Consider the following 27,118-nt stretch of genomic DNA (forward strand, 5'->3'; position numbering starts at 1 on the left):
TCGATAACTGAGTGAAGAGATGTTTGAGCTGAGGCTGATAATAACTGACTGTTCTCTACATTATCATACCAGCTGTATCTGCAGAAAGGACTTTCTCCCCCTGACAGAAATCTACAACCTTATTCTTTTTTTTTTTTTTTTTTTAAGATTTTTTCGGCATAGACACCTTTATTAAGCAGTTGACAGATAGGAAAAATATGGGAGATATATATATATATATATATATATATATATATATATATATATATATATATATATATTTACATGTGCATACTGTATATAGCCTACACTGATTACTATACTAACTCAACCTCTTATAACAGGTTTGACTGCCCACCTTCTGCGCCATCGGCCTGTCCACCCCTCACAGCTACCCCTAACTGTTACTTCTCCTCCTCAGACCCAGGTCCGCCATGCACTCAACCCACTACAGTTTGCGAACCAGGAGAAGGTGGGTGTGGAGGATGCACCCACATACCTTCTGCACAGAGCGCACTCTCATCTGGACAAGGGGAAAGGTGCTGTGACAATCATGTTCTTTGATTTCTCCAGTGCCTTTAACACCATCCAGCCCCTCAGACTGAGAGACAAGATCTTGCAGATGGGTGTGGACGCTCGCCTGGTATGCTGGATCACAGACTACGTGACGGAGAGGCCACAAGGAACTGTCAGACTGAAGGACTGCTTCTCTGACACTGGTCAGTAGCACCGGCACAGCAGGGAACTGTGCTCTCACCGGTCCTGTTCACCCTGTACATGTCGACTTCTGCTACAACACGGAGTCATGTCAAATGCAGAAGTTTTCGGACGACACTGCAATTGTGGGTTGTATCGGGAGTGGGCAGGAGGATGAGTACAGGAACCTGCTGGATGACTTTGTGCAATGGTGCAGTCTCAACCATCTGCAACTGAACACTTCAAAGACAAAAGAAATGGTTGTGGGTTACAGGAGGACAAAACCAACTTTGCTGCCAGTCTCTGTTGAAGGAGACAAGGTGGAGGTACCCGGGAATACACTTGGACAATAAACAGGACTGGTCAGCCAATACAGATGCACTCTATAAGAAAGGGCAGGGTCGGCTCTACTTCCTGAGGAGGCTGCGGCCCTTCAGTGTCTGCAGAAAGCTCCCCCGGATGTTATACCAGTCTGTCATTGCCAGTATACTTGTGTATGCTGTTGTGTGTTGGGGAGGCTGGTAAGGAAAGCCGGCTCTGTTGTTGGCCTGGAGCTGGACTTTTCAGCATGAGTCTCTTTCTGTCTCTACCATCACATCACTGTGTCTACTGTCTAGTTTACAGGCTATATTAGCCCCCTTACCCACAATCTGGACTGTGGCCTTTACATGTACATTTCCCCCTGTTGGCATTTAAAATGTCTACCTCTTAACTTTTTTCAAACTATTGTCCTTATTTTTGTTCTACAAATTGTATTTTTGTTCTAGAAATTATATTATGTGCACATCGTTGTTATTTCATATCCATTTTTAACAACAAGCAGAGTTTGCACTGATGTCCCTGCACTGTCTTCTTCACATTCTTTTTACTTTTTACTATTATATTTCTATCTATCTATCTATCTATCTATCTATCTATCTATGTATCTATGTGCTATTCTGTCTGCAAGCAACTAGTAACTAAAGTTATCAAATAAATGTAGTGGAGCAAACATACAAAATCCTCTTCAGAAATGTATTCACTAACAAGACCACGCCACGGTTTAACGTTAGGGTAGTTTATTTAAATTGGTAGAATATTTTGGAAAGGATAGGAAAGAGGGGTCAGGTTGGTGGATGAAGAAAGGGGGTGCGAGGAGGGTTGCGGATATGCTGGACCATCTAGGAACCAAAGGAGGTTGAGACTCAGATGGAGGTTACGTCTCAATGGCGTGCGTCTCGGTCGGCGTCGCTTCATCATCCACCTGGTGGTTCCTGTTCTGGAGGATCTTGTTGACATGAGATGGCGATTTCGAAGACTGAGCTGCCGGGGATCCTGTGAGAGAGGATAGTGGAGAAGAGGAGGGTCGGAGGGGGAGGGTTATAAGAACTTGAGATGAACGACAGAGAAATGTTTAGGCTTTTCCTTCAAGATTTCACAGGTGATTGAATCAGGGCGACATAGGTGGTAGAGTTAATGAGACGCAGGTGGTTAGGTTGATGAGATGAGGCCTGGAGGGCAGAACAGCCAGGAGGAGTGGCGTGCTCCAGTTCCTGAACCTTAGTTACAATAATTCCATCTAGAGTGGGAGCGTGAAGTAGCAGAAAATATAAATACTTGTACAAGTACCTCAAACTTGTACTTAAATACAGTACTTAGTAGTAGAGATACTTAGTTACACTCCATCGATGACCATGATATTGTTGTGCCTCCAACTTCCTCTTAGTTAGGGAAACTCCGCTTTTATGTTTAAACATTTCAGAGCCTTGATCAAAAAAAACATATTTTTAAGAAATAAGATTTAAAAAAACGCATCTCTTCAATTTCACCTTGAACTTACTGCGACTCTCCTGATATAGGATATTTGCCTCGCTCGACACACTGCTGCACTTGTTATTCTGTATGTCTGTCTGTTTCTCCTCTGCCGTGGAGGTTATGATATCACCTGTGTCTGTTTGTTGGTTGGTTGATTTGCCAACAGGATTACACAAAAGCCACTGAGCAGATTTCCATTAACAGACGCTGTTAGCTTTTGGTTCAGTTTCAGATAAAGAGACATTGCGTGATAGTTCAAGAGAGTTCAACGTTTCTAAGGGAGTGAAGCCTCGAGTCTTAATGAAGGCTATGTTTATCATTCTAGTGTCGTCATGATACTGGGACTTCTAGTTTCAGTATGATACCTTGAAGAAAAAAAACAGATATTCACTGGGAAAAAACTGACATTAAATTGACAGCATAATATCTTTTTTATTAAAAGATAAATATAACAAGGCTCGTGTACTGTGTGTTTAGCAGAACAGCATTTAAGGTAATTCATGGTCATGACCACGGTCAAAGGAGGAGGCAGAGGAAGAGGAGGCGGGTCCATGTGGACAACACAGCCATGTGTTGACTCAGCTGGCCAAAATATTTGATACACCTCTCAGTATAATGCAGTCCAGTTTAACAGCATTCCAAACTACAACCTTAATAACAATATAAAGGCAGAACTTAAGGCAGAGCTGTTGTATTAGACCACATCAGATCTGGAAGTGTATCTACTGAAGTGGCCGGTGAGTGTGTTTCCAGCTCGACGTGGACTCTGGTAACATGTGCATTTGTCTCCATCTTGTGGTCTGTCACACCTGAAATTAGTCTTAGAATCTGACATGCACATAAAAACTCACTTCAGAATCAGTTTAATGTTTAGAAAAGCATTTTGTATTTACAGATATTGCCTCATAAAACCATATAAAATTCATGTTAGGCGCGGCTCTACATATTTTTTTATTTTTTACATGCTACTCATCTTTTCTAAAGGTAAAGTATTCTGTTAGAAGTTTTCAATGCCATAATAGGACTGAATAAAGTGAAAGCAGCAGTTCTCGTACTGGAATCATGTCAGTAAATATACTTTTTAAATAATTACTTGCCATTAAAAATATCATCTATATGATAAATCCCCCTTTTCTGGCTCCTGATATGAATCCTTAACGTCTGGCTTTCATTTTGGAATAAATGCATTTATGTCTGCATATTACTTTACAAAACACAAATGTTATCAGTATAAGTAAAACACATTTGTTAATTCACTGAGTCACTGGAGGTCCATTATTAAAAGTACCACTGCAGCGTGCACAGAGCCTCCTCAGAGTTTGATGTTTCCTGATAGGATGCCGCTGTAGACCTGAGCTGTCAGTGGGATGTAACTCCTCTCCTTATCATCGAGGATGTAAAGAGGGTCCTGGATCCGTCCTGGATCAAAACTCTCCTCCACTAACTTCACCTTCATTTGCTTGAAAGTGCCCGTCACCTCCACGGCATTCTGGAAGGAGAAAAGGTAAAGTAAAGTATTGACGGACAGGCAGAAACATTGGGCCTCATTCATGAACCGTTCTTACGAACAAATTTGTTCTTAAGTCCCACTTACGAGGATTTTACGAAAATTGTGGCATTCATGAATTTTTTCTAATCTAGGATTTTTTCTTAGGCAAGAACAAATCCTACGAACACTCAGGAGTACTCTTACGCACATTTCAGTGCTGAAATGTTGGCATGGTTGTGTTTTCTTCTCTTGTCCAGTTCAATAAAATGCAATATTACAGTGATAATTCTGTCATATTTATTAGTTTATTTATTTATTTCATATTTTTGGTAATATATAAATTATATATAATTATATAAAATAAAATTACACATATATTGGTAATTTACAAAGAATTAAAATTCTAAAATAAATTGAATGTGCCAATGATTTAAGATAAATCAGGTAAATTGGAAACATGCCATCAATTAGTGACCCCCCCACCCTATTTATACGTGGCATTTCTCCATCCAAGGCCTGCAAAACAATGGCATATATATTGCTCCTGCCGCTTTCATCAATGTAAGAACACAGCTGCGAACAATTCTGAGGCTTACGAACGCGTTGGTGAATCTGACGTAGGGTTTTCTTAAGGAACCTCTTAAGAACAACTTAAGAAAGAATCTAAGAAGATTCTTAAGAAGATATTGGTGAATGAGGCCCATTGATCCCAATCATTGTTATTTACATGTTTCAGGGCAGAACAATGCAGTTAAGTGTGTGAAATAAAATGACCTGTATCCTGATGAAGCGAGGTCGGGCGTATGAGGGCAGGTAGCTGACCACATGCTCATATATTTTACTTCCATCAAACTGGGCACCTTCCATCACAGTGACAGCTGCCATCCCGATCCGCCCCTCATGACCTACAAACAAAACAGACAAAGCACCTGTCTTTATTAACAAAGTAATTACCAGATTATTATCTCTCTTATAGGTTCTGGTACTTGGCAGTCATGGTATTCTTATTGATGACACTCTCAGGTCGAATGCACAGAGAAAATGACCATCACCTGGCACTTGGACTCCGTAAACATTGGCTTCTTTGAGACAGTCGCTGATCGTCAGGATGTCAGACACCTCAGTTGTTGCCACATTCTCACCTTTCCACCTGAAACAAGTTTGAAACTTTAAAACAGTTATATATTTGTTATTTTTGTTGTTGTTTTTAGACAAAAGCACAAGTGTAGGTCTGTGCATGTGAGGGAACAAACACAGAGCCTCTCTTTGCACGTTAAGAGCTCGAGTCTCAACCACAAATGCAATACAATAGTTGCTCTAAAGGACTCTGTTGAACAATGGCCTGTTTCAACTGAATTCAACATTTATATTAGATTTTTGAAAGGACAACATTTTACAGTTAAAATATCAAAAAGTAACCAATTAAGGCTACTTCTTTGACGCCTGTGGAGTATGTCACCAGACTCCCTTGACAAAATGTTCAATTTTGTAAATTGTAGAGTTAGGAGAAACTTAAAATGCTCTCTGAAGCACTGTCTTCAACACATTCTTAACTATTTGGGCCATCTTGTTAATTCGGCGTATGTTATATTTGAAGATATTTCCTAATGTGTGTAAAAACATTGTATCCGTTTGTCTCACTGAGGTCTATGTTTAACTGCCTACAGGGCAGAAGTGATTGGATTACTCAGGTTTTATGGATCTATCCTTGATCTATCATAAATGACCTTGCAACATTTAATTTTCTATTCGTTCAAGTCTTTCATTTGGTATGGCAATAAAGCTATAAACATTTATTCTGTGGAAAAAAAATACATATCCTCAAATCAAATTATGGTGCGCAGGAGTTCTGTACCTGAACGTGTCACCTACACGATCCTGGAAGTAAATGAAATTGTCTTTATCGATCTTCATCAGGTCCCCGCTGTTGAAGTAAAGATCTCCTTTCTTGAGAACGTTGCGAAGTCTTTTCCTCTCCGTCTGTTCTTCATTCTGGGCGTAGCCAACAAAAGGAGCGATGTCTGTGATCTTCGACACCAGCAGTCCTGTCTCACCTTCAAGAAAAAGCCAAGAGACACTCCTTTACTGTTATCTATTATCTAGTAAGACCTGCTTGTATCATTACTGAAGTCCTGATATCAAAGGAATAGACACAACATTTATATTAACATTTGCAGAAGTTTCTTCACCTGTGAGCGACTCCACACAGAGGCCGTTAGCATCTCGAACAGGTTCATCGCGCTCTGTGTCATACTGAATGAGCGTGTAGGGAAACAGCTTCTGTAGGAGGAAGTAAAGACATCAGATTATGTGCTAATACATCCTTACACTTTCTACAGCAGAATAAAAGACAGAATTATCATATCATTTATTCATGGTAGAATGTAATCAAGTACATTTGATCAAGTACTATACTTAAGTACAATTTGCACTACTTATTACGTATTTCCATTTTAAAGAAACTTTATACTTCACCACATACGTAAATACTGAACTTTTGAACTTATTACTTTATAGAATTACAATTCACTTGCCAGATGATGCATCGGAGCAAAAGTAACAGATTTTTTCATTCATTAATTTTATCCACAGGATAAAAAGCAAAACAAAACACTTATTCCAATAATCAGAAAAATGTTCAATGTCAGATGTGATAACTGAAGTAATATTTCAGTAACTGTACTCGTACTTGAATAGAGATTTTAAGCACTCTTTCCACCACTTACTCGCTTTCAACTACATTTCCCCTTCCAACCTTGCCACCTGGAGATGCGGTTGAAAGCTCTAAAAGTTCCAGTAAGTGAGCCTCAAGTACTGTAACACTTCATTTTTTTGGTTAACACACATGAACAAACTGGCTGTTAACTAAAACAGAAATGACAAACTACAGACGGACACTTATTGTGTCTCAACAACTCAATAAAGATATTTGCAAAAAAAACCCTGAAACAATACCCAAAACTAAAATGATCTAACTCTTACGCGATGTAAGAAGTTGACTCGTCCGACAGCTCCAATTCTTCCTGCATAGTTGACAAATCCCACATTTCCCTCAGTGGAGGCGTAAAACTCTTTGATCTGAATGTTCCCAAAGCGACTGACGAACTCTCTCCAGATCTCAGCCCTCACACCGTTACCGATCGCCAGTCTGACTTTATGCCCCTTGTCATTTTCTCTCTGCATTTGCACATACACGAAAAAGCAAACTGATTAAGCATTTTGCAAGAAATAAATGATGCGATACCAACGATTCAACCCTCAGAATACATTCAGGTGGAGACCTCATTAACAGTATGACACATAGAGTATAAAACAGACGAAACATCCTGGACAGCAAGAAACACAAATAGGAAGCTTAGATGAAAAAGTGAAAAATAATAATAATAAAGAAGCTAAATCAGTAAAATAAGAAAAGTATAGGAAAACATAAATCAATAAATATGTAACGATGATGAATCAACTGAAACAAGAACAGCTGGCAGAGAAACAAAATCTAATCAACTAACATAAAAACTGTACAAACTGTAAAAACTTAATGTATTAATAAAGTATGAGACTCAGAGGTGGGAAGTAATGAACACACATCAATCATGTAATTAGGCCCCCAATTAGAAATCCTGATCGGTCCCGGTCTGTATGTACAAATCTGACATTAGAAACAAGTTCAAAGTAGCTAAAACACCTCTATGTGACTTAAAAATATAAATCTCTCTAAACCAAAACAAATACTGTAAAAGAAATACCATTCACTGTGACAAATGCAACCCTCAAGTGACATATTATAGTCCCGGGAGATTTGGCTGCCAAGTTACTTGATATGGTCTTGCTTAGTAAAGGCCAGCATCTATTCCTAGAAGTGACCAGATACAGTCAAACCACCTCCTCTTCCCACTGCAGGGGTCACGCAGTAAATCGACACTGCACTTCATGTGATGCAATTAGATACTCTGAATGGCCATACATATAAGCAGAATGTTTACTCCTAATAACAGGAGATACATCTTTAGGTGATCTCATAAGTAAGTATGCAATCATTCTAGAATTTAAAACATAATAAATGGTTATTGAGTTTATCAGTCATTCAGGTTTGCAGTGTCTTCTGCTTTTCAAACCCCTACAGATAATGACGCACAGGAACCCGATAGTTGAGATTTAATGATTTCTATTTTGGTAAACCAGCTGTGCTGCGCGGTGGGAATGTACAGATTTGGAAAGTTCATATCTGACGAGACTCTGAAGGCAGCTTGCTGCAGCCGGTTCACAGTGCACTGTGTCTGCAGATGTCTCGAGTGAACTTGAGTTTTACAGAGGTTAAGATGGTCCACAGGAGGCACGGTGCCCACAGCGCTGCCAAAGATACTGTGTGAGTTTGTTCGAGCTGCAGTCCTTATAATAACTGAAAATCTAGCATTCAGTGAAAGGATAAAGGTTAATTTATGTGTGGAGCAGCATTTCAACATGTTAGACAGATATTTTTGAATATGAGGCTTCAGTAAAATGTGCAAAATACACATTTAGGTGTTATTCTTGTTCAGATTTCTGTGATGGAAACTTGTGCAATTTAGTTGATATTTAATAAGAGAGCCTTATTTGCACCTTCATTCTTAACAGCTGTTCTCTCAAAATGAGTTTTCTCTCAGACTCTTATACTGAAATCTCTACCTCATCATCTATATATCGATCATAGCCTGATTTACATTACAGCCCCACTGATTTATTGGTTGGCCAATCTTGGCCTATCAAAGATAGATCTGCTATTAAGGATATCTTCCTTTGTTTTCCCCTTGTTTTATCCTGCTCCTGGTAAAATAAGTGTAGCACAGTATTTTCCACATGAGCTCATGCCGCTTTATGCTACAGGACATATGAATATCAGATCTTTGAGTAATCAAATAGCCGCTGAATAGTTCCTGGCGTTTATTGAATAGCCTTTTTGCTTGGAATGCCGTCCCTATTGGCCTAAATGTTGTCAGATATGCACTGTTATAAAAATCGTTATTATAAAATATACATTTTACCCTGAATGTCTCCCCAAGGTTTATCTGTTCATGCTCCGCTGCCCCTGAGTTGGAGGCAGAATCACTGTAACATCATGCAAACCCTTTAAGACTGCCATCGGTTTAAGGTTTCACTTGAGAGTTTCAACTGTCACATGGTCAAGCGACTGCTGCAGAGGCTTTCCCACACAAAGAAAACCAAATGAGCTAAACCAGAATAAAGAATACTTAACTAAAGGGCAGAATCAGCAACTTCAAATGGCTGGACTTCGAAATACTTTATCTGCAAAACTCCTACTTAGACAACACTGGAATATTCCAGTACTGCTTAGTTTTGAGTTTTGCAGTAACAACAACTCTGTGTGTAGAAGTGGAAACAGCTAAATAATTGTACCTTCGGTGTACTACAGAGGTAACGCATCACCTCTCCTATGTACTGGATGACGGTCACACTGTTTTTCCTGCAGTCATCCCAAAACTGGGAGGCAGAGAACTTCCTCTTCAGGATGATAGTCGACCCTTCAAAATAAGACGGCAAAAAGATCATGTGATTAGGGCTAATCATTAGAAAAACAGATGATACAAACATTTAGATATTCAGTTATACAAGTGGAGAAACAACTGAGTTCCATTAAAGCAAAGATATTAGCTTTATTTGTGATAAGTACTGACCAATAAGTTTCTGGTGTGTTTTTAATTGATCTGCAAATAGCACTAGTGCATTAACAAAAGTTTACCCAGATATACCAAGACTACACGTATTGTGACACTTTTCCAAAACTCAAGCCAACAGTATTGTGAGGCAGTATTCCATCTCTACTAATATGTATTTAACCTAACAGCTTCCTACCAGGACTACACGTGGTGTGAACTTTAGCCTGTTTAGAAAAAAGCTGTTCAAAAGAGGAGGTAATCTGGTTTGGGTAGGCCCGGCTCTGTTCAGATTACTGCCTCACGGTGACAAAAGACTCTTTCATTCAGTTTCACAGCAGCAGGAATACCAGAGGGAGGGCGGCATCACTTTTCAATTCACAGTGGTGCAGCAGTCGCCTCATGTCTCGGTCAAGTGTGAGAAACTTACGAAAGCCTCGTAACAGGGAGCCAGTTTTATGAATCAGCATAATCTTTAAAAACACATGGTGCAGGAGTAGATACAAAATCACAAAATAGTAAAATCATACCTCAAGCATCAGTTAATCGTCAGCAAGGTCAGTTATTATTTTAGATGATTTAGAGCTGATTTGGAACCAGCCTGACGAATCGCTGCATGTTAACACATCGCCGCTGTGCGAAGCACTCATCTGAAAAAAGTTATCTTATATAAAGTGAGTTTATATAATATAAAAGGTTTTGTGCTTTTTTCAGGCAACAAAATTGTCTTTTCAGTGGTTTATTCATCTTAAAGATTCATTCCACCAATTTTAAGCATTAAAGTGTATTTACAGGTCACTTTAATGTGGCAAACTGGTGAAGTTACCCTTTAAGTAGCAGACGAATTTTCTTAAACCATTAAAAAAAACACTTCAGTCCATCAGTTTATGTAGAGATTTAATATCAGCAATCTACGTTGTTAAAACTGAACCTGGATCAGCCGCTGTCAGCACTCACAACCTGTTTGTGACCATCCGTCACTGTTGTTGTTTGGTTTAACCTGGCAATTGACAAGTCTTTGGCTTTAACGCATTATTATGAAGTAAATGTTGAATGAATAATGTGATGAATATAGACTAATGAAACCATCTGCGTGTAGACTGGTTACATAAAACACACTCGCTTTCACTGTGCTGCCAAATCTCCCAGAGGACGGACTATCGACCCATTCAGACCAGCACCATTTGTCTCTGCTTTTGAAATCTGTAATAAACTAGATAAATGAATAAACTCAGGTTTTGTCCTGCACTCTGAGGACAAAAACGATCCAGTTGTTTTGCAACAGTGGTGCCAACGATGTACCAATTTGTACCAAATGTGGCATATCACGTTCCCTTTATATGCTTAGCAGTCACTTTTCACAGCAGGAGGTGGGAGGATGACGGTGGCGTTATTACAAGAGACGAGGCTGCCAGACGGCTGAGTCACAGGGTATTCTTTAAGGACCTGTTTGTAAGAAAAGTTGTTTTTTTAACCTCATTCCCAACTTGTCAAATACTGACAGCTACCATCCTAAAGTGTCAGTATTTGCAGAGTTAAAAATGAGACTCAAAAAACAAGTTTTCTTTCACATGGGTCCTTTAAGGAGACCTCTGGACATGTCGAGATGTTTCTGTGGCAGCTAAAACACGCTTTTTTTTTGGAGCAGGTTAGAACATCTCCGTCTCTGATCATTGGCGACCAAAACATGTATTTCAAAACAAACCAACCCTAACCAAGTGATTTTTGTGCAGTAACCAGAGCATAATCACGGCATTGTGACAAGCGAGGAATAGAAAACTGAACGTAAACAAATGTAAAGCTGCAACATAAAGAAACTTGTCTGTGGATTCGCAGAAACGTATTTAGCTAACATTTACTCTGGCGAGTCGGTTGCTTTTGTTGGATATGGTTGTCATGAGGTTTTGTTTATGGAACTCAGTGCTACATGTGACCTGTTTGCTTACACACTAGGTTGGACAGTAGCCCACTGCAGTCCACTTGGTGACTGATGAATGTGTAGCAAACTGTGGCACCACCAGTGACTCAGGTTTTACAGCTCATTGCGCTGCGATCTCAGTTTGAAGGTACAGCAGTTTGGCCTGAAAGCAATACTCAAGAGTCTTTGCAAAGTTATAAAATCATAAACATAAAAACATCCATATTACTTAGTTATTTACATGTTAATACAACCTAAAAGTCAGTAAAGTATGCACTAGTCTGCAAAGGATCTCACAAAGTCGTACTTGTTTTACATTCTGGTCTGACTCTCTGACTGTCTTAGCTACATCTCACTGGGCCCACCTGTCTCGATGGCGCCAATAAATCCTATAAGAAATCCAGCCGTGTGGTACAGAGGCAGGTTGACGTAGATGACATCACTAGACGTGACACCATTCGATGATAAAATAGCCAGAGCTGTTAGGAGGCGGTTCTGATTGACCACAGCTGCCTTTGGGAGACCTGGAAGACAACAAGACACAAACTGCTTGAAAGATGGAGAACACTTGTATGACCAATATGTTGCCATGGGAACAGCCACTTTCATACCTGTGGTCCCAGAGGTGTAAATATAAACCGCAGGACTTTTGAATGTGACGTGTGATCTGAGGAAGCGAGGGAGCGGGGAGTCCGACGCCTCGTCCACTTTATCAGAGAAGCTCTCAATTCCAGGTGTGTCACAGTGTTTGGTCATCAGGAGGACGGTGACTCCCTGATCCAGCAGTGAAGGCAGCACATCCTCCACTGCTTCCTTTAGCTCTAGAAGGGGACATACAGCACAATCATAACACAATAGTTTTACATGAAAATGCAGACTTGCCTAAACACTGGCAGTGACATGCAGTATGCAGCTCCACAAGCGACCAAAACATCATGGGCTCAACTTTGACACCGAGGTTTTGAAGGTGGAGGAAGCGAATCTAGGGAAACATAGCTGTGCATGTAGCGGTCCGGACTGGGAGCTCAGAGCACCAGAGGAGTTTTGGTGTATACACTGCTAACACAGGAGCTTTTGACCCGACAGGTCAGGGCTTATTAGATGAAAAATATTGGATCTGTTTGAAAATGTTTTCAGGTATTTCACCCTGTACTTTTAAAGGTGCAATATGTAAGATGTCCAGTCCGAAGCTCCCAAGTGTTAGCAGTCTAAACACCAACACTCTCCTGGTGCTCCAAGCTCTCAGTCCAGGCCGCTACATGCATGGCTAACCAGGCTAACTAGCAGCTAAATGCAGCTACAGTTAGCGGTTACACGGATAATCAATCCCTGCAGTACTATCAAAGAATCAACGCCAACAAAGTGGCTCTGCTAATTCAGTTACAGACACGTTGGATTTACTTTAACTTCTTCACAATAAAAGCCCCCCCCCCATTATTTAGTCATTTAAAAGCTTTTATTATCTATTATGAAGCAGCAATACAAGAAACTGTGTTTCAGCAGCAGTAACTAAACAGTAAACAAGATTCTAAAACAGCTACAAATGAACGCGATAAAACAGTTGAACACAGCAGATGTTTGAAAGTACGAGTGAAACTAAAGAGATTCAGTTACAAGCTGCAAAAGTACTTATTTCTGAACACAATAACTTTTAAAGAAGTCTTTCTCTCAGGTTTCCTGCACAGACATAATTTGAGTTTCTATTTCAGGGGGAGGCTGGTGCTTGTTATGGGTTGACTGCAGTTGTGAGTTGTCACCGCAGACCGGGCAGCCACGGCTTGGAACTGCTTGCTGGCAAAGTGTGGTTCAGCTCATTTCGGCAGGGCCAAAAGTTCTAGTGGAAAAACAGCATGGCACTGGAGCTTTGGACCGGACAGGCTGCAGCTCACTGGTTAGCATGCTAACTTGAGTAAATATCTCTGCAACACAGTGCGTAGACATCATGATGCCAACACTGCTGTTTCTTCACATTATGTTGATCATTTACGTTTATTTTTCAGAGGTTTTTAACTAAAAATCTTACATATTGTGCCTTTAAAAATACAGATTGAAATGCCTGAGTACATTTTGAAACAGAAACATTTTCATCTAACAAAAGAAACCAAATTCTATATTTTTCACCAAAGTGTAAAATATTCAAGTTCAACCGGTTATATAATCAGTTCAAATCAATATTTAAAAGAACCCGTGTGTAGGCTTTAGTGGCATCTAGTGGTAAGAGCACAGATGGCAACACACAAAATATAATGACTCACATCTTGTTATTGTGGTAGCAAACAATGTGAAAAACTTGAAATTCCCTCTGTGGACTCAGTGTTTGGTTTGTCCGTGCTGGGCTACTGTAGAAACATGGCGGTTTGTGGCCGTATGTAGATACTGTGTACTTTGAGTCGACTCATTTTTGAACTGGCTGATTATCGTGGAGTAAAATGTATGAATATTAGGAAATGGAAATACTAAAGTAAAGCACAAGTACCTCGTAATTGTACTATAGTATAGTACTTGAGTAGATTTACTTATGCACTTATCACCTTTGCATCATCAGTGATGAAAATACATTTATAAAATTAATATTCTATTCTATTTCTGCCAATTGATCCTCTTAAATCTTCCAAAATTCTGCACACTGGACTTTTAATTCAACTTAAGTTTTTTGCACTCACTTTCTGACTGTTTTTGCAATAGTCCACCTCAGTATGTATGAACGTATTTGAGTGGTGAGAGGATATCAATGTATGTTTACCTATTTATTCTTTTCTGAATTTTTAGTGTATTTAAATTGGTTAAAACCTGGTAGAAACATAGTGGAACAAGAATATTAGTCTTTATATTACTTCTGCTTATGACAATAAAACCTTTGGATCCTTGAAATATTGAATACTTCAGTCCAAATATAATCTGTAGCAGCTACTGAGCCTACTGTGATGGAAATACTTCCCTAAACTAAACTACACCATCTAAAACTTGCATTTCTTTATTTATTTGCAAACTTCTAATTAAATAAGATTTTGGAGAGAGACTTCCTCTGAGGACAGCCTGAGCTACTGTCACAGGTTCGACTGCAGGCAGAAAACACACAGTTTCACAGCTGTTGACACATCCAGCCTGCGTGTCTGGCTGAAGTCAACAGCTCCTTGAACAGCTGAAATAACTTCTTTTAAGAACTTAAACTAAGTTTCAGTGGATGTTGTCATTACGCACGAACCTGACGCAGCTATCAACACTTTGGCCTTGCAGCAGTTGAAGCAGTGCAGCAGGGACTTGGAGCGGATGTTGTGATTGAGGAGAGCCACAGGCGAGCCCAATTTAGCCAAGGCCAGCCAGGTAAACATGAAGGCGGGTTCATTCCCCATGAAAAGCGCGACGGTGTCGCCAGCTTGGTACCCAGACTGAGCCTGGAGCGCGTTGGCTGTTTTATCGCTCCGTTTATCAGTGTAAGAGTAAGAGTAAGCTTCATTTTCAAACACAATGAACGGCTTGTCCGGATGCGCTGAGCGCTGCTCCAAGAAACGATCCAAAACAAAGAAGAGGGGTCTCCTTCTCCGCCTCGACACGAACCTCACTAAAATCCGCAGTAGATCCCTGAAATACAGAATATCCATCCAGACGTACGGGTAGAAAGTTTTGAGAGTGAATGGTATAACGAGGATAGTTGCTAAAATGATTGAAAGTAAATACATCTCCATCATGTTTTCTTGTTATAAAGCCACAGCTCCTGGAGAGAAGAAAGTGCAGTCCCCGCTGCAAAATGGGGAATGTTGCAAAAAAAAAAAAAAAAAAAAGGATTTTGTTGAGTGGGGCGGAGCACTTTCTTAAGTAGCGAGTTAAGTTCATGGAAAATGTAAAATATGTGAATCATTTGGAAACACCGTTGAAGCTCTGCTGCATCGCCTCCATTGTTTTATTGCACACAGAAAATAGGAAAAATGGGAAGTAGTCTTCAAACTTTGGCTTACAGAACAAAACGAGACTTATTTAGAGAACAACAAGCTTAAAGAATGTCTCACACATACGTCTCTCTTAAGGTCAGAGTCAGGGTCAGCTGGAGAAGGTTGTTAAGGTTGGACGATATAATCACAGCACTGTGCAACCTGTCTGAGGTCAGTTCATGCAAGAGGTGGAGCTGCAAGGGCCAGACAAGGCAAAGGTTCCCACTGAGCGAAACCATATAAGAGTCCAGTTTTTAACGTCTTTTCAATGTCCACTATTAATGTCCAAGTGACCACGTTCAAAATGAGACAGTTTTTACAAAATAGTTTTAGACTTATTTTCAACTTTAGTTACAGATTCTCTAAAAACTTCTTGTGGTTCAAAGTTAAAGTTTTTATGACTGCCAAATGTTACTCCATGCTTTAAAGCTACCGGTCGGATTCAAACCCCCAGCACCAGGTACTCATCCGCTTTGTTGCATACCATGTTTTGGTCATCCAACACTGGAGCTTTAGCCCACCTGAGGAATGTTAGAAGACCAAAACGAGGCTGTAACAAAGCTGATGAAAAGCTCTCCTGGTACAGGACATGAATCATGTCGGCTGCTGTGATTGATGCTCAGGGTTTTAATCCACACTGTAGCTTTTCCTGTCTTCAGTAAAATTAGGCTAAAAAACTTTTTGAACCCTGTAAGGATGTCACAGCGACATCAATAATGAATATTCACAAATTTCCCCGTTTGCGCGACTAATAAAGGCATTCTGAAAATACTTTTTGGATATGTTTATGCTCAGTGTGTTTAATAACAGCATTTAATGTTTCTCTTATTGCTCTTTATCATATAGTGAAATAGGCCTGTATTAAGCTACTCTAGTTTGGTAGTTGAGTCCAGGTTACAAATATAAGGGTCAGGCTCCCTCCAAGGGTCACAAGATAAATCTCTAGAATCTGGAAAAGTTTGTGAATGGACTTTTCTTTAATCTTTTCTTGAAATACTGGATCGTTTGAGACCTTAAGCCTAAAACTTTTATTTCAAGGAGACATAGTTTTCTCATTATCCGGTTCATAATTTTATTTTGGGTAATCAGTCGTCTCATGCTGTCCAGTGTTACAGCTCTATATTCACCCTCTGTCTTTTAGCGCCTGTGTCTTTAAGACCCCCCTCCCGAATACCTAGTCTGCTCTGATTGGTCAGCTCACACACGCCTGCGCCAACACTACTCTCCATGTCTAGGGTCAGCCTCCTTTTAACTTCACACTAATAATGAATATAGTCATACATTATACAAAATGTGTGACATGGTAACATGTGTGATGTCACAAAGTCACAGGATTAAAGGCGGGACTATTTTCAGTTTCAGGAGCTGTTTTCTGTGGGAAAGAGGAACTTGGGTTATTTCTAGTTTCAAACCTTTTACATGAGCAACAACATATAGAATAAACTGAAGGAAAGGGGAAAACATTCAAATGCATAACATGTCTCCCTTAAACGTGAGTGAAATATCTGAGAACAACATATTTACATCTTAAACACAAATCTCAACTCGATAATCCTTGTTTGTTCAGTGGTCACAAGTGGAAAAAAGCGTGTTTAACCTGCAACAAGTGTGTTTTATTTAATAAGCATATCTTAATCTAATAAGTAACTTATTACCTGTGAAATGTAGTGGAGTATAGGAGAGAGACTGTGTAATGAAGGCCGGCTTAAAGTGATTCTGATGAAAGATCGTAGTTTTTTGAAGTTCATTCTTAGATTGTCAAAATACGGACAACCTCCAACCCCCCAAAAAAGGATGTATAATAGACACAGTAACAGAAATGTCCATATATCCATTTTCTTCCACCTATCCGAGGCTGGGTATCCAGACAACCCTCTCTCCAGCAAGGTCTTCCATCTCCTCAGGTGATTCTGATGCATTCCTAGGCCAGATTAGATATGCAATCCTTCCAGCAAGTTCTGACTCGACCCCGCGGTCTCCTCTCAGTTGGCCGGAGCTTTGTAGTAAGGAGTCCAGAAGGCATCAGAATCAGATCACCCAGCCAACTCAGCTGGCACCTTTCAGAATCGGAACGCAAAGTTGCAGCGGCTATTCTGCCACTTGTATCTCTCTTTCTTTCTGTCACTTCCCAGAGCTCATGACCATGGGCGAGGGATGGGATTTTCATCTCGCACTCTATTCTGACCAAAACCTGTGGGCAAGATCCCAACATACTTTTAACTCCTTTTGCTTCTGGCAGTAACTGACTCCCACGCTGGTGGTAGCAAATTCACCGTGTTCCCACAGAGCTTCATGGCCTCAGATGTGGTGTTGCTGACTCTCATCCTGGCTGCAAAACGCCCCGGTGCATGCCAGAATCTGACGTTCCCAAACTGTACACTCTCCTCACCCTGCTCTTTGAAATCTTCCCCATGAATACCACAAACAGGATCAGAGACCTGGTACAACTTTGGCAGAGAACACCCACTGAAAACCCTGAGCAGAGAATACATTTACAGTTCTCACTTTGGTTATATAGAGGCCATAAGGCTCGTAGCAACGGCAACAGTAAGCCATATACATGCAGAACCCCCCACAGGACTCCATGAGGCACAAGTAGATTGGATGGTTGACCTCAGCAACTGTGCAAGGTTAAAGAGCAGCCAGGTTGGAATCCACATGGCTCCTCCTGAATCTGTGGTTTGGCAGTTGGTCAGAGTTTCCTTTCCAACACCCTGGAAATTTTCTCTGCATTTCGACAGGACCAATAATCATTTAGGAAATATCAGTGTCAGCACATAGATGAAAACTGGACTCAAATTCCGACAGAAGAAGAAGACAAGTGACAAATATTTACATCAGACTTATATTTATCAAAAGTATTTAAACTTATTTATATGCTAAAAAGAGCTGAAATAGAGATGGCCCTGGTCCTACGTGCATATCCTCTGAAGCCTTGGGTATCAGCCAGAGCCTTTTAGAGGTACTATCAGTCACTGAGGTCTTTTGGTTGTGAAACTCTTGTGAGCACAGCCCAGTGAAGCATGTGGCGACAGGCAGCACAAGGCTATCTCTTTGATTAGGTGAACTCCTTGTTAACCCTTTTCACTTTGCTCTGCGGCGCGTGTTTGGTAACGTTCTCCGGCCAGATGAAACTGTATATGTTTTTAGATCGCACTGGATTCAAAATAAGGAAATAAGCACGGCAGACTGAAAGAGAACACACTCTGTTGGGTCCAGACAGTTATTTAGAAGATTTATCACATTGGCTTTTTCATAAATACAATTTACAAGTTGAATACTGATAATAGAGGATTGCAAAATAAGATTTGTAGACTTTATCTTGACTTTAAATATATTAAATTACATTTAAATATCACTGTAACCAGTCTTTTTGTGCAGAAGCAAGGCAGGTTTATTTGTATAGCACAATTCAGACACAAGGCAACTCAAAGTGCTTTACAGGCACATACAAACTACATTAAAAGACATAAAATTTCACTTAAAAGACATTAAAAATTGCATTAAAAAGACATAAAAACAAGTAAAAACATTAAGAAACAAACAAGCAAACAGAACACATCCCTGGAATTTAGTTTATTCTGCAATACCATCATGTCTTTTTATGTGTGTGTCGTTTTATACAGTTCCTTCATTAATTTCTGTGCAAAAATGTCAGTTCCCACGTCGCTGCCTTGAAAGAGGGCAAACATATTCCGCACAATGAAAACAATTCTTGAGACATTTCCAGAGTCTGTCTCCTTGAGAAGCATTTTAACGCTAGTAGCGCAGCCGATAAGAATTTGCTGGCGTAAGGGGATTGTGTTTCAGAAATGCTTTTTCCTCAAGTCACGTTGCCCCACGACACGAAGGCGACCAATGGTCTCCGAGACACGTCGAGCCGCTCCTATAAAGCCGAGGCGTCTTCATTCATGAGGCAAACTGCGAGGTGGATCCTGCGCTGCCGTTTGCGCTTCACTGACACTCACTATTACTTTGGACAATGCTGCGAGTCAGGTGTCTGAGAGGAGGTAGCAGAGGGGCCGAGGCTGCCCATCTGATCGGAGCCATGGTTGGTATAACGGTGGTTTTTATGTTGTTTCCAGAAATTTTAGAAAAAGTATCCTTTTGTTTAAAAAAAAAAAAGAAAAAAGCACATGTCAGTCAAATGAATAAAGCAAATATGTTGGACATTTTCTTCACCGTGCTACATGTGAGCTGCTTCTTTCACTTGAGATCATTTAATTGATTTGTCGCTTGTGTGATTAAACCTTAGTTTGTCGAAAATACAAAAAAAAAAAAAAAAAAAAAAGAAAGAAAGAAAGAAAGAAAGAAAGAAAGAAAGAAATGAAAAAAGGAATCTCGAGAATCAAACCCAGTCTACTCGACTGTCTGGACAAAAACACAGATTTCATCAGCAGACCTCAGTCCGAGGATGGATTTGTTTCTAAATGCTGAGAGAGGTTTTTTTCTTTTTTTTCTTCCCTCTAATGTCTGAGTGACGGTGAACAGCTGTTTGGCACAGATGCGCTCCCAAACTCAGTGACACTGCTCCTGAGCCAGCAGAGGCCTCACTATCTGCGGAGATAAGGCTTCTTAATAGCACGTGTACTATGGCACCAAACCAACAGACGGCATTCCTCACTGATGTCTGAGGTCACCGCGTTACTTCTGCACAGCCGTGCTCTACTTTAATTAGCCCTCCTGTACGTGCGCTGCCGGCCAACTCATTCACTGGTCTAATTTCACTTCATGTCTGGTGTGAAAAATATACAAACATCCAACCTTGGTAGTTACACACAGCTTGTTGTGTTCACAAGAGATTATGTTGTGCACATTGCATTTATCTGAATAGATTGAATTTGCATATTTCTACAAAATCCTTGCCTGCGCAAATATGAAATCCAGTTGTCAGCAGCAGAATATTAAAGATATTGTGTTGTTTCCGTCCTCAGCTCGGCCGGGCGGTGACTGGATGGGCGCAGAGGGCCTTCCAGAGCACTTCGAGCGCAGCAGCTGCACAGTCCCAGCGTGCATTGGACGAAGAACATGTTACTGAGCCCCTGCAGCAGGAGTGTCCTGTGTGCAGTTACAATGAATGGGACCCTCTGGAGGAGGTGATCGTGGGTCGTGCTGAGAACGCCCACGTGCCTCCCTTCACTGTGGAAGTGAAAGTAAGCCAGACCGTCAAGATGACATCTGTGTGCATGTTTCCAAAACTGTAACATGACGCCTCACTTTAACTGTGAGACTGACTCCATGTTGTTACACTGTGAACCTCTCAACAGGCTAACACATATGAGAAGCACTGGCCCTTCTACCAGCAGTACGGGGGCCAGTCTTTCCCTGAGGACCACTTGAAAAAAGCTGTAGCCGAGATTGAAGAAATGTGCAATATTCTGCGTCACGAGGGCGTCACTGTGAGGAGGCCAGAACCACTAGACTGGTCCATGGAGTACACAACTCCAGACTTCACCTCATCAGGTAAAGATAATGCATAAAGCAGAGGTGTAAGTCACTTATAACCCCATTCTTGGTACCTACTCCTCATTGGGGTTTTTTTGGCTACTGTGGTTTATTGCAGAATCATCTTTTGCACATAAGATGTACAATAAGTGTATTAAATATGACACATTTTTATAGATTGAAGTGCACAAACGTGTGTTTAACTGTTAAAATGAGCTCCCACTGAAGCACTTACAACTGTTCACTAATAAATGTCCATTAATATAACAAGTGCTGAAAAAAGTACTCAACAGTGGAGTAAACAACAAAAGTCACCCATACAGTACTACTTTAGAAAAAGTATCTGATATGCAACAGATGTACTGCTAGAAAAATGTAATGACATACAAAGTACCATATGTTCTACAACGTAATTTCTTTATTTGATTGCTGATACCATAAATGAATTTCAAACATTGCTATTCTGGCTCTGATGCAACATGTAATCTGCAGAGTAACTAGTAACTAAACTTATCACTTGAGTAGAAGTGGAGTGAAAATACAATATTTGCTTCCAAAATGTAGTGGAATGGAAGTATAAAGTAGCAGAAAATGGAATACTCAAGTAGAGTAGAAGTACTCTAAACTGTACTTAAATGCAGTAATTGAGTAAATGTGTTTAGCTACATTCCATCACTGAATATAATTATGTAATAGTAATAACAAGGCCTATTCTGCATAAACATTTGCTTTTGATACTTTAGGTACATTTTGTTGTGTATAAGACTTGTAATAGAGTACTTCAATGGTGTAAGACTTCTTTTACTTAAGTAAATAATCTGACTACTCTCACATTTATCTGTGTATGAAAACAGTTGCATGTTTGAAATATTCTCTCTAATCTGACTGTGTGTTGCTGAATCTGTTGCAGGTATGTACGCTGCCATGCCCAGAGACATCCTCATGGTGGTGGGGAATGAAATCATCGAGGCTCCTATGGCCTGGAGGGCTCGCTTCTTTGAGTACCGAGCTTACAGACCTTTGATCAAGGAGTACTTCAGAAAAGGTGCTAAATGGACCACAGCTCCCAAACCCACGATGGCCAACGATCTGTATGATCAGGTGAGGCTTTATCTTGTGAGATTAAAGTAATACGTGCATTCAGACACCTTAGCTCTGTTCTTATCACCCCTGACCTCTTTGACTCGTGCTATCTATTGCACTGTCAACAGACATGTGCTTAACTGCTGGAGTGTTGATCATTATTGTGTCACTCAGGACTACCCCATACGCACAGTGGAGGACAGACACATTCTGGCCGCCCAGGGGAAGTTCGTGACTACAGAGCACGAGCCCTGCTTCGATGCAGCAGATTTCATCAGAGCTGGGAGGGATCTTTTCGTCCAGAGGAGTCAGGTACAAACACTGTCTGCCACATGATGGGGAGAAATTCCTCATTCTTATCCAACAATCGAGACACATTCTGCTACTGCTTGAACAGTAGACGACATTTAGAAGTCGCAGTGTGCAAGTGGACACTCAAAAACATGCTGTGCTTTCATCTGATGATATAACCCTCAAACCTCTTGTTTATTTCCTTCTGCAGGTTACAAATTTCATGGGAATTGAGTGGATGCGTCGTCATCTGGCCCCAGACTACAAGGTCCACATTATCTCCTTCAAGGACCCGAACCCCATGCACATCGATGCCACGTTTAACATCATCGGGCCGGGACTGGTGCTGTCAAACCCTGATCGCCCGTGCAACCAGGTACTGCCAGACAGGAGAGTCTGCTTATCTTTTATTACCGTGCGCTCTGCTGCCCTCTTGTGGACTTTAACTTCATAAACAACACATGTTCACCTCTGCTCTTTGTCCCTTCACCTCAGGTTGACATGTTCAAGAAGGCCGGCTGGACTATTGTGAAACCACCAACACCTTTGATTCCTGATAGTGGGTTTTTGATCTAAGACTTATCTTATCCTGCGTCAGCATAATGCTTTGATTTTCTTGCTGTACAAAAAACACTCTCCTTTTTCTGTGCAGACCACCCGCTGTGGATGTCCTCTAAGTGGCTGTCCATGAACGTCCTGATGTTGGGTGAGAAGCGTGTCATGGTTGATGCCAACGAGAGCACCATTCACAAAATGTTTGAGGGTCTCGGTGAGTTCGTACTCAAGTTATTACATCTCTTTTTGGCATCATTTTCAGGCCTGCAACTAATGATTATTGTCATTAGTAATTCATCTGTCGATCATCTTCAATCATTCGGTCCATAAGATGTCAAATGTGACGGGTTGAAAATAAATCATCTTTGTTATTATTGCTTGAAAAAATTACTTTAGAAACAAGTCAGTTAGCAAAATAGTTGCAGATGAGTTTCTGAAGTAATCGTTTTATCAATGAAACATTTCATGTCTTCTTGTTCCTGACACCTCCTGGAGCTGACATCTCTCACAGTCTTTATTACAGGGCTGCAACTAACAATTATGTTCAGTGCTAATTAATCTGCCAATTGTTTTCTCGATGAATCGTCAGATTGTCAGAACATTTTGAAAAATGTTGGTCAATTTTTTCCAAAGCCCAACATGACATTCTCAAATGTCTTGTTTTGTCCACACCCTAAAGATATTCAGTTTACTGTCATCGAGGAAGACATTTTGGACATTTCCTATTCCTATAACTGTAGACTAACTGATTAATCAACCAATTTTTGCAGCTCTAATCATTTTACACTCTTAAGATTATTTTCAACAGAAACTTTGAGTTAGTCTATGCTCTGACAGATAAAACAAAACCAGGAAACTCAGAGAGACAATTCATCAGAATAAAAGCCAAACACAAGTTAAAACAGGAACGCAAGTTTAGTTAAGTAGCGCCATTTAGAAACAAGGCAATTCAAAGTGCTTTACAGCGATTTAGAAATGCATTTAAAAAAATGAAGGCATTAAATCCTGTCGAGATCAAACTCAAAAAACAATAGTGGGCAGTATGTCACCAGAAGACTGAGTTTTAAGAGGTGATTTAAAGGAAGTTACTGATTTTGTGAGCCGTATCTCATCAGGTCGATCGCTCCAAAGGCAACAAGTCCTGATTGCAAAAGCACGATAACCTTTAGATTTCAGACTTTGAAACGGCCAGAAGGGCCACGCCTGAGGTATGAAGGCTGTGAACGGACTGTCTGCTATTGAGGGCAAGACCCAGCGAGCTTTGAGTGATCGGTCAAATCTTAAAATCAATTCTGAATCAGACAGGGAGCCGATAGATAGCAGCCAGGATTGGTGATGGCGACAGAGAGACCTTTGGTGTATGTCAGACCGGAGGGGAAAATGCATCCATGAGTTACTTTTCCAGAGTGTGACAGCATTGGTAGGATTGCGGAGACGGTTCTTACTGGTCAATCTTATGAATGAAATACTCTGTAATTCAAGGTTCATTCTCAGAAAACAAAGCCCTCTATGTTGCGCAGCCCTCCTGACTGTAAATGTGTTTTTTGTTGCAGGTATCCAGACCATAAAGGTGAACATTCGTCATGCCAATTCCCTGGGTGGTGGCTTCCACTGCTGGACAACCGATGTCCGCCGCCGTGGTACCCTGCAGTCCTACTTCCACTAGCCTTGCCAGAAATAGGCAGTTTTTATTGAGCTTTGAAGATTTTAGCCTAAATCCCAAATCTTAATAGCAGTCTAATGATCAAATCTTTATTGTCCGTGAATCAAGTCTACGCATGTGTGTTTGGGTTTCACCTGCTGCAGAGTAAACAAGTGTAACATGAACTAGTGATGAGGTGATCTCAGGATGCCCGCTGGCATCTGCATTGGGTCTTTATGTCTTAAATGAACACGTTTGAATTGTTTTGATTTGACACCGCTGCCTTTTTTGCTTTGTTCAGATATACGCTCAATTAGCAACAAATGAACATGACTTTACCTAAATCAGTAATCTCAATATCAACTGCATTTCTGGCCTGGCTATTGTGAAGCTGCATAGTTTATGACTTATACATCTGAAGGTCATAACTTCGAGGACAAGGTACAATTTGGTATGTGATATTCATCAGATAAGGGCACAGGAGGAGAGATGCTACCTCCTCTTTAAAAGTCCGTAACCATGATTTTATCTTTTACCAAAGTATTTTTATATTTAAAAGAATGTATAAAAGTCGTTACGTAGGTCATTAATCAATATTGATTTCTTTTCACTGGTATATTATTAAAGTATTATTCATATTTTTCATACTCTTTATTGGATTTCCCGTCAAATAGATGTTTTTATATATTTACTTAAAAAGTATGCGGTCCATATCAGATGTTGTATACCTTCTGCCTCTGCTGTTTTCTTCTACTGTTAACTGGGCCAGTTATATGCTGCTAGTCATTCTCAGTGCTTGGCTGCTTATGTGTGTGTGCAACGCAAAAGTGCCTTAAAAACTGTTTTGTTGTGAAGATTTGTGTTTTATAATTCCTTTGCTGCATAGACAGTTGGATTTAAGGATGGTGACCTCTTCAAGGCTGCCTTGATTTTTCTTTTGAAACAATGAATTCAGGGGAAGTTACAGCTTAACAGAGGAGTGCACGCGATGTTTTGTAATATGCAACATTATTAAATGTAATTAAAGAGAGTTGCGTGTGATTTTGTGGTTGTGTATTTCTTTTTGATTATAGTATTTTATCATTTAGAGAGCCTCTTCCCACAGCTTTTCTGACACATACATGAGAAATACATCAAAACATGCAGAATCATCAAGTGTGGAATGACTTTTGGTCACCATTTTTTTTTCGCCACAATTGGAAAAAATGCAAAAACAATTAGCTCAAACCTGACCCTCTTTGAGGCCTTGTTGTCTCGCCATACCTTAACATAGAAAAGTGATTCAATGTTTGAATAAGTCACCAGAGTTGGGACTTTACTGGCCTGAATGCACATTTTGATTTTTGACTTGGTTTATGAGCAATCGCAGTTTATTTTTGGAGGCATCTTTGGTCCGTTATCAGATTTTATAATGATTGTGTATTGCAGAAGATAGAGTGGAGACTGCGGGGGAAAACATCTGCATTTTTTTCACTCCAATTTTCACTCCACACACATAATTGATATCGTCAGATCAGTAGGACATATCGTGCTGGTTGCTCTAATTATGGAAGCAAACAAACTTGCATTTTTGGCTGTGTTGGCTTTCAAGCGACAAGAACACATCAACTCCACCATGAGGTCCAATGTTAATTCTGAGCCAAAAAGTTCTGGGAGAAAGCGAAGATTGACGATTTTCAAACTCTCCACTTTCTCTCAGTTGGACACTAAAAAAATTATAGATACAAATTAAATTGTTTAAGATTTGACACTTTAGGATGGACCTCTTCATTAGATTCTAGTACTTTTTTTTCTTTCTTTTTTTTAAATAAATATTTTATGAAACAAAATGTAGATTTTTTTGCAATAGCTTCCAGGTCTTGTGACCAGTTGACTCTAAATCAATGCTAGAATTTTTTTCTGTACTGGTTGAATAAGCCTTAACTCCTTTTATTGGGTTTTAGTGTTTTTAAATTGTAATTATATCCAGTAACTACTGTTTTCCTCAGTAACGCCAGCTTCCCTAAATAAAGCGCCCCCATTTTCTTATGATAAGCCATTTAGGCCAAAAATAGATACTACACTTGCACATACATGCATACTCTCAGTAGTGTATTTGCATGTGAGAATGTATGTATGTAAAAGAGAGTATGTGTATATGTGAAAGAGAGTATGTGTATATGTAAAAGAGAGTATGTGTATATGTAAAAGAGAGTATGTACGTGCGTAAGATTGAGAATATATGTATGTAGGAGTTAAGCATCAACATTGTCACAGGCCTAGGTTTAGGTTAGGTTTAATCATCAGGGAGTCAGAGTGCCAGTGCAGGCCTCAACACAGAACTCATCATTCTTGTAAGGTCACAGGTTACAGGTCATTGTAAACAGTTACATTGAACATTCCTATGTAGGACTTCAGTTTACGTCTCTCATTGAAGTACAAAATTTCTATCACACATAATTTCATAGGTCCAGTGGACAACCTGCCTGTAAGCGGGATAGGGATACAATATCTTGTTTACGTTGTGATATTAATAGTGATTATGTAAATATCTGAGGGGAATGCTTAGAGCCTTATAGGCCTTGAGAGAAGAACCAAACATGTCAGCTTTTCCAGTATTGTATTTCATTTCTTTTGTTTAATAATTATTCTCTCTAAATATTAACAGGC

General features: G+C 40.1%; 2 protein-coding genes across 3 annotated transcripts; one reads left to right on the forward strand and one right to left on the reverse strand.

The window, feature by feature from the left end:
- Positions 1-1,716: 1,716 nt before the first annotated feature.
- Positions 1,717-15,271, reverse strand: zgc:158482. The gene is made up of 11 exons (XM_030413311.1): positions 14,730-15,271; positions 12,136-12,345; positions 11,890-12,048; positions 9,350-9,474; positions 6,941-7,135; positions 6,148-6,238; positions 5,814-6,012; positions 5,011-5,108; positions 4,733-4,863; positions 3,758-3,958; positions 1,717-1,989 (listed from the first exon to the last, which is right to left on the reverse strand). The coding sequence occupies exons 1-10, from the start codon at positions 15,211-15,213 to the stop codon at positions 3,782-3,784; spliced, it is 1,869 nt and encodes a 622-aa protein (XP_030269171.1). The 5' UTR covers positions 15,214-15,271; the 3' UTR covers positions 1,717-1,989; positions 3,758-3,781.
- Positions 15,272-19,347: 4,076 nt separating this feature from the next.
- On the forward strand, positions 19,348-25,510 carry gatm (glycine amidinotransferase (L-arginine:glycine amidinotransferase)). 2 transcript variants are annotated; one of them, XM_030415520.1, is made up of 9 exons: positions 19,348-19,504; positions 20,388-20,606; positions 20,721-20,916; positions 21,809-21,999; positions 22,156-22,293; positions 22,484-22,648; positions 22,768-22,831; positions 22,925-23,041; positions 24,381-25,510. In XM_030415520.1, the coding sequence occupies exons 1-9, from the start codon at positions 19,436-19,438 to the stop codon at positions 24,491-24,493; spliced, it is 1,272 nt and encodes a 423-aa protein (XP_030271380.1). In that variant the 5' UTR covers positions 19,348-19,435; the 3' UTR covers positions 24,494-25,510. The 2 variants fall into 2 exon arrangements, with proteins under 2 accessions (XP_030271380.1, XP_030271381.1); XM_030415521.1 differs by lacking the exon at positions 19,348-19,504 and adding an exon at positions 19,823-20,138.
- The last annotated feature ends 1,608 nt before the right edge of the window (positions 25,511-27,118 follow it).

The sequence above is a fragment of the Sparus aurata genome, chromosome 4 (assembly GCF_900880675.1).
Source record: "Sparus aurata chromosome 4, fSpaAur1.1, whole genome shotgun sequence".
Taxonomy (NCBI): Eukaryota; Metazoa; Chordata; class Actinopteri; order Spariformes; family Sparidae; genus Sparus; species Sparus aurata.

What these genes read in the sequence shown, in the direction of transcription:
- zgc:158482 (XM_030413311.1), bottom strand. Translation starts at nt 15,213, where the DNA reads ATGATGGAGATGTATTTACTTTCAATCATTTTAGCAACTATCCTCGTT. An exon ending in GAGTCAACTTCTTACATCGC is followed by an intron (nt 6,239 to 6,940) that starts GTAAGAGTTAGA and finishes TTCCTCCTACAG; the next exon opens with AAGCTGTTTCCCTACACGCT. An exon ending in CGTGTAGGTGACACGTTCAG is followed by an intron (nt 5,109 to 5,813) that starts GTACAGAACTCC and finishes AACTTGTTTCAG; the next exon opens with GTGGAAAGGTGAGAATGTGG.
- gatm (XM_030415520.1), top strand. Translation starts at nt 19,436, where the DNA reads ATGCTGCGAGTCAGGTGTCTGAGAGGAGGTAGCAGAGGGGCCGAGGCT. An exon ending in TCCAGACTTCACCTCATCAG is followed by an intron (nt 20,917 to 21,808) that starts GTAAAGATAATG and finishes AATCTGTTGCAG; the next exon opens with GTATGTACGCTGCCATGCCC. An exon ending in CCAACGATCTGTATGATCAG is followed by an intron (nt 22,000 to 22,155) that starts GTGAGGCTTTAT and finishes TGTGTCACTCAG; the next exon opens with GACTACCCCATACGCACAGT.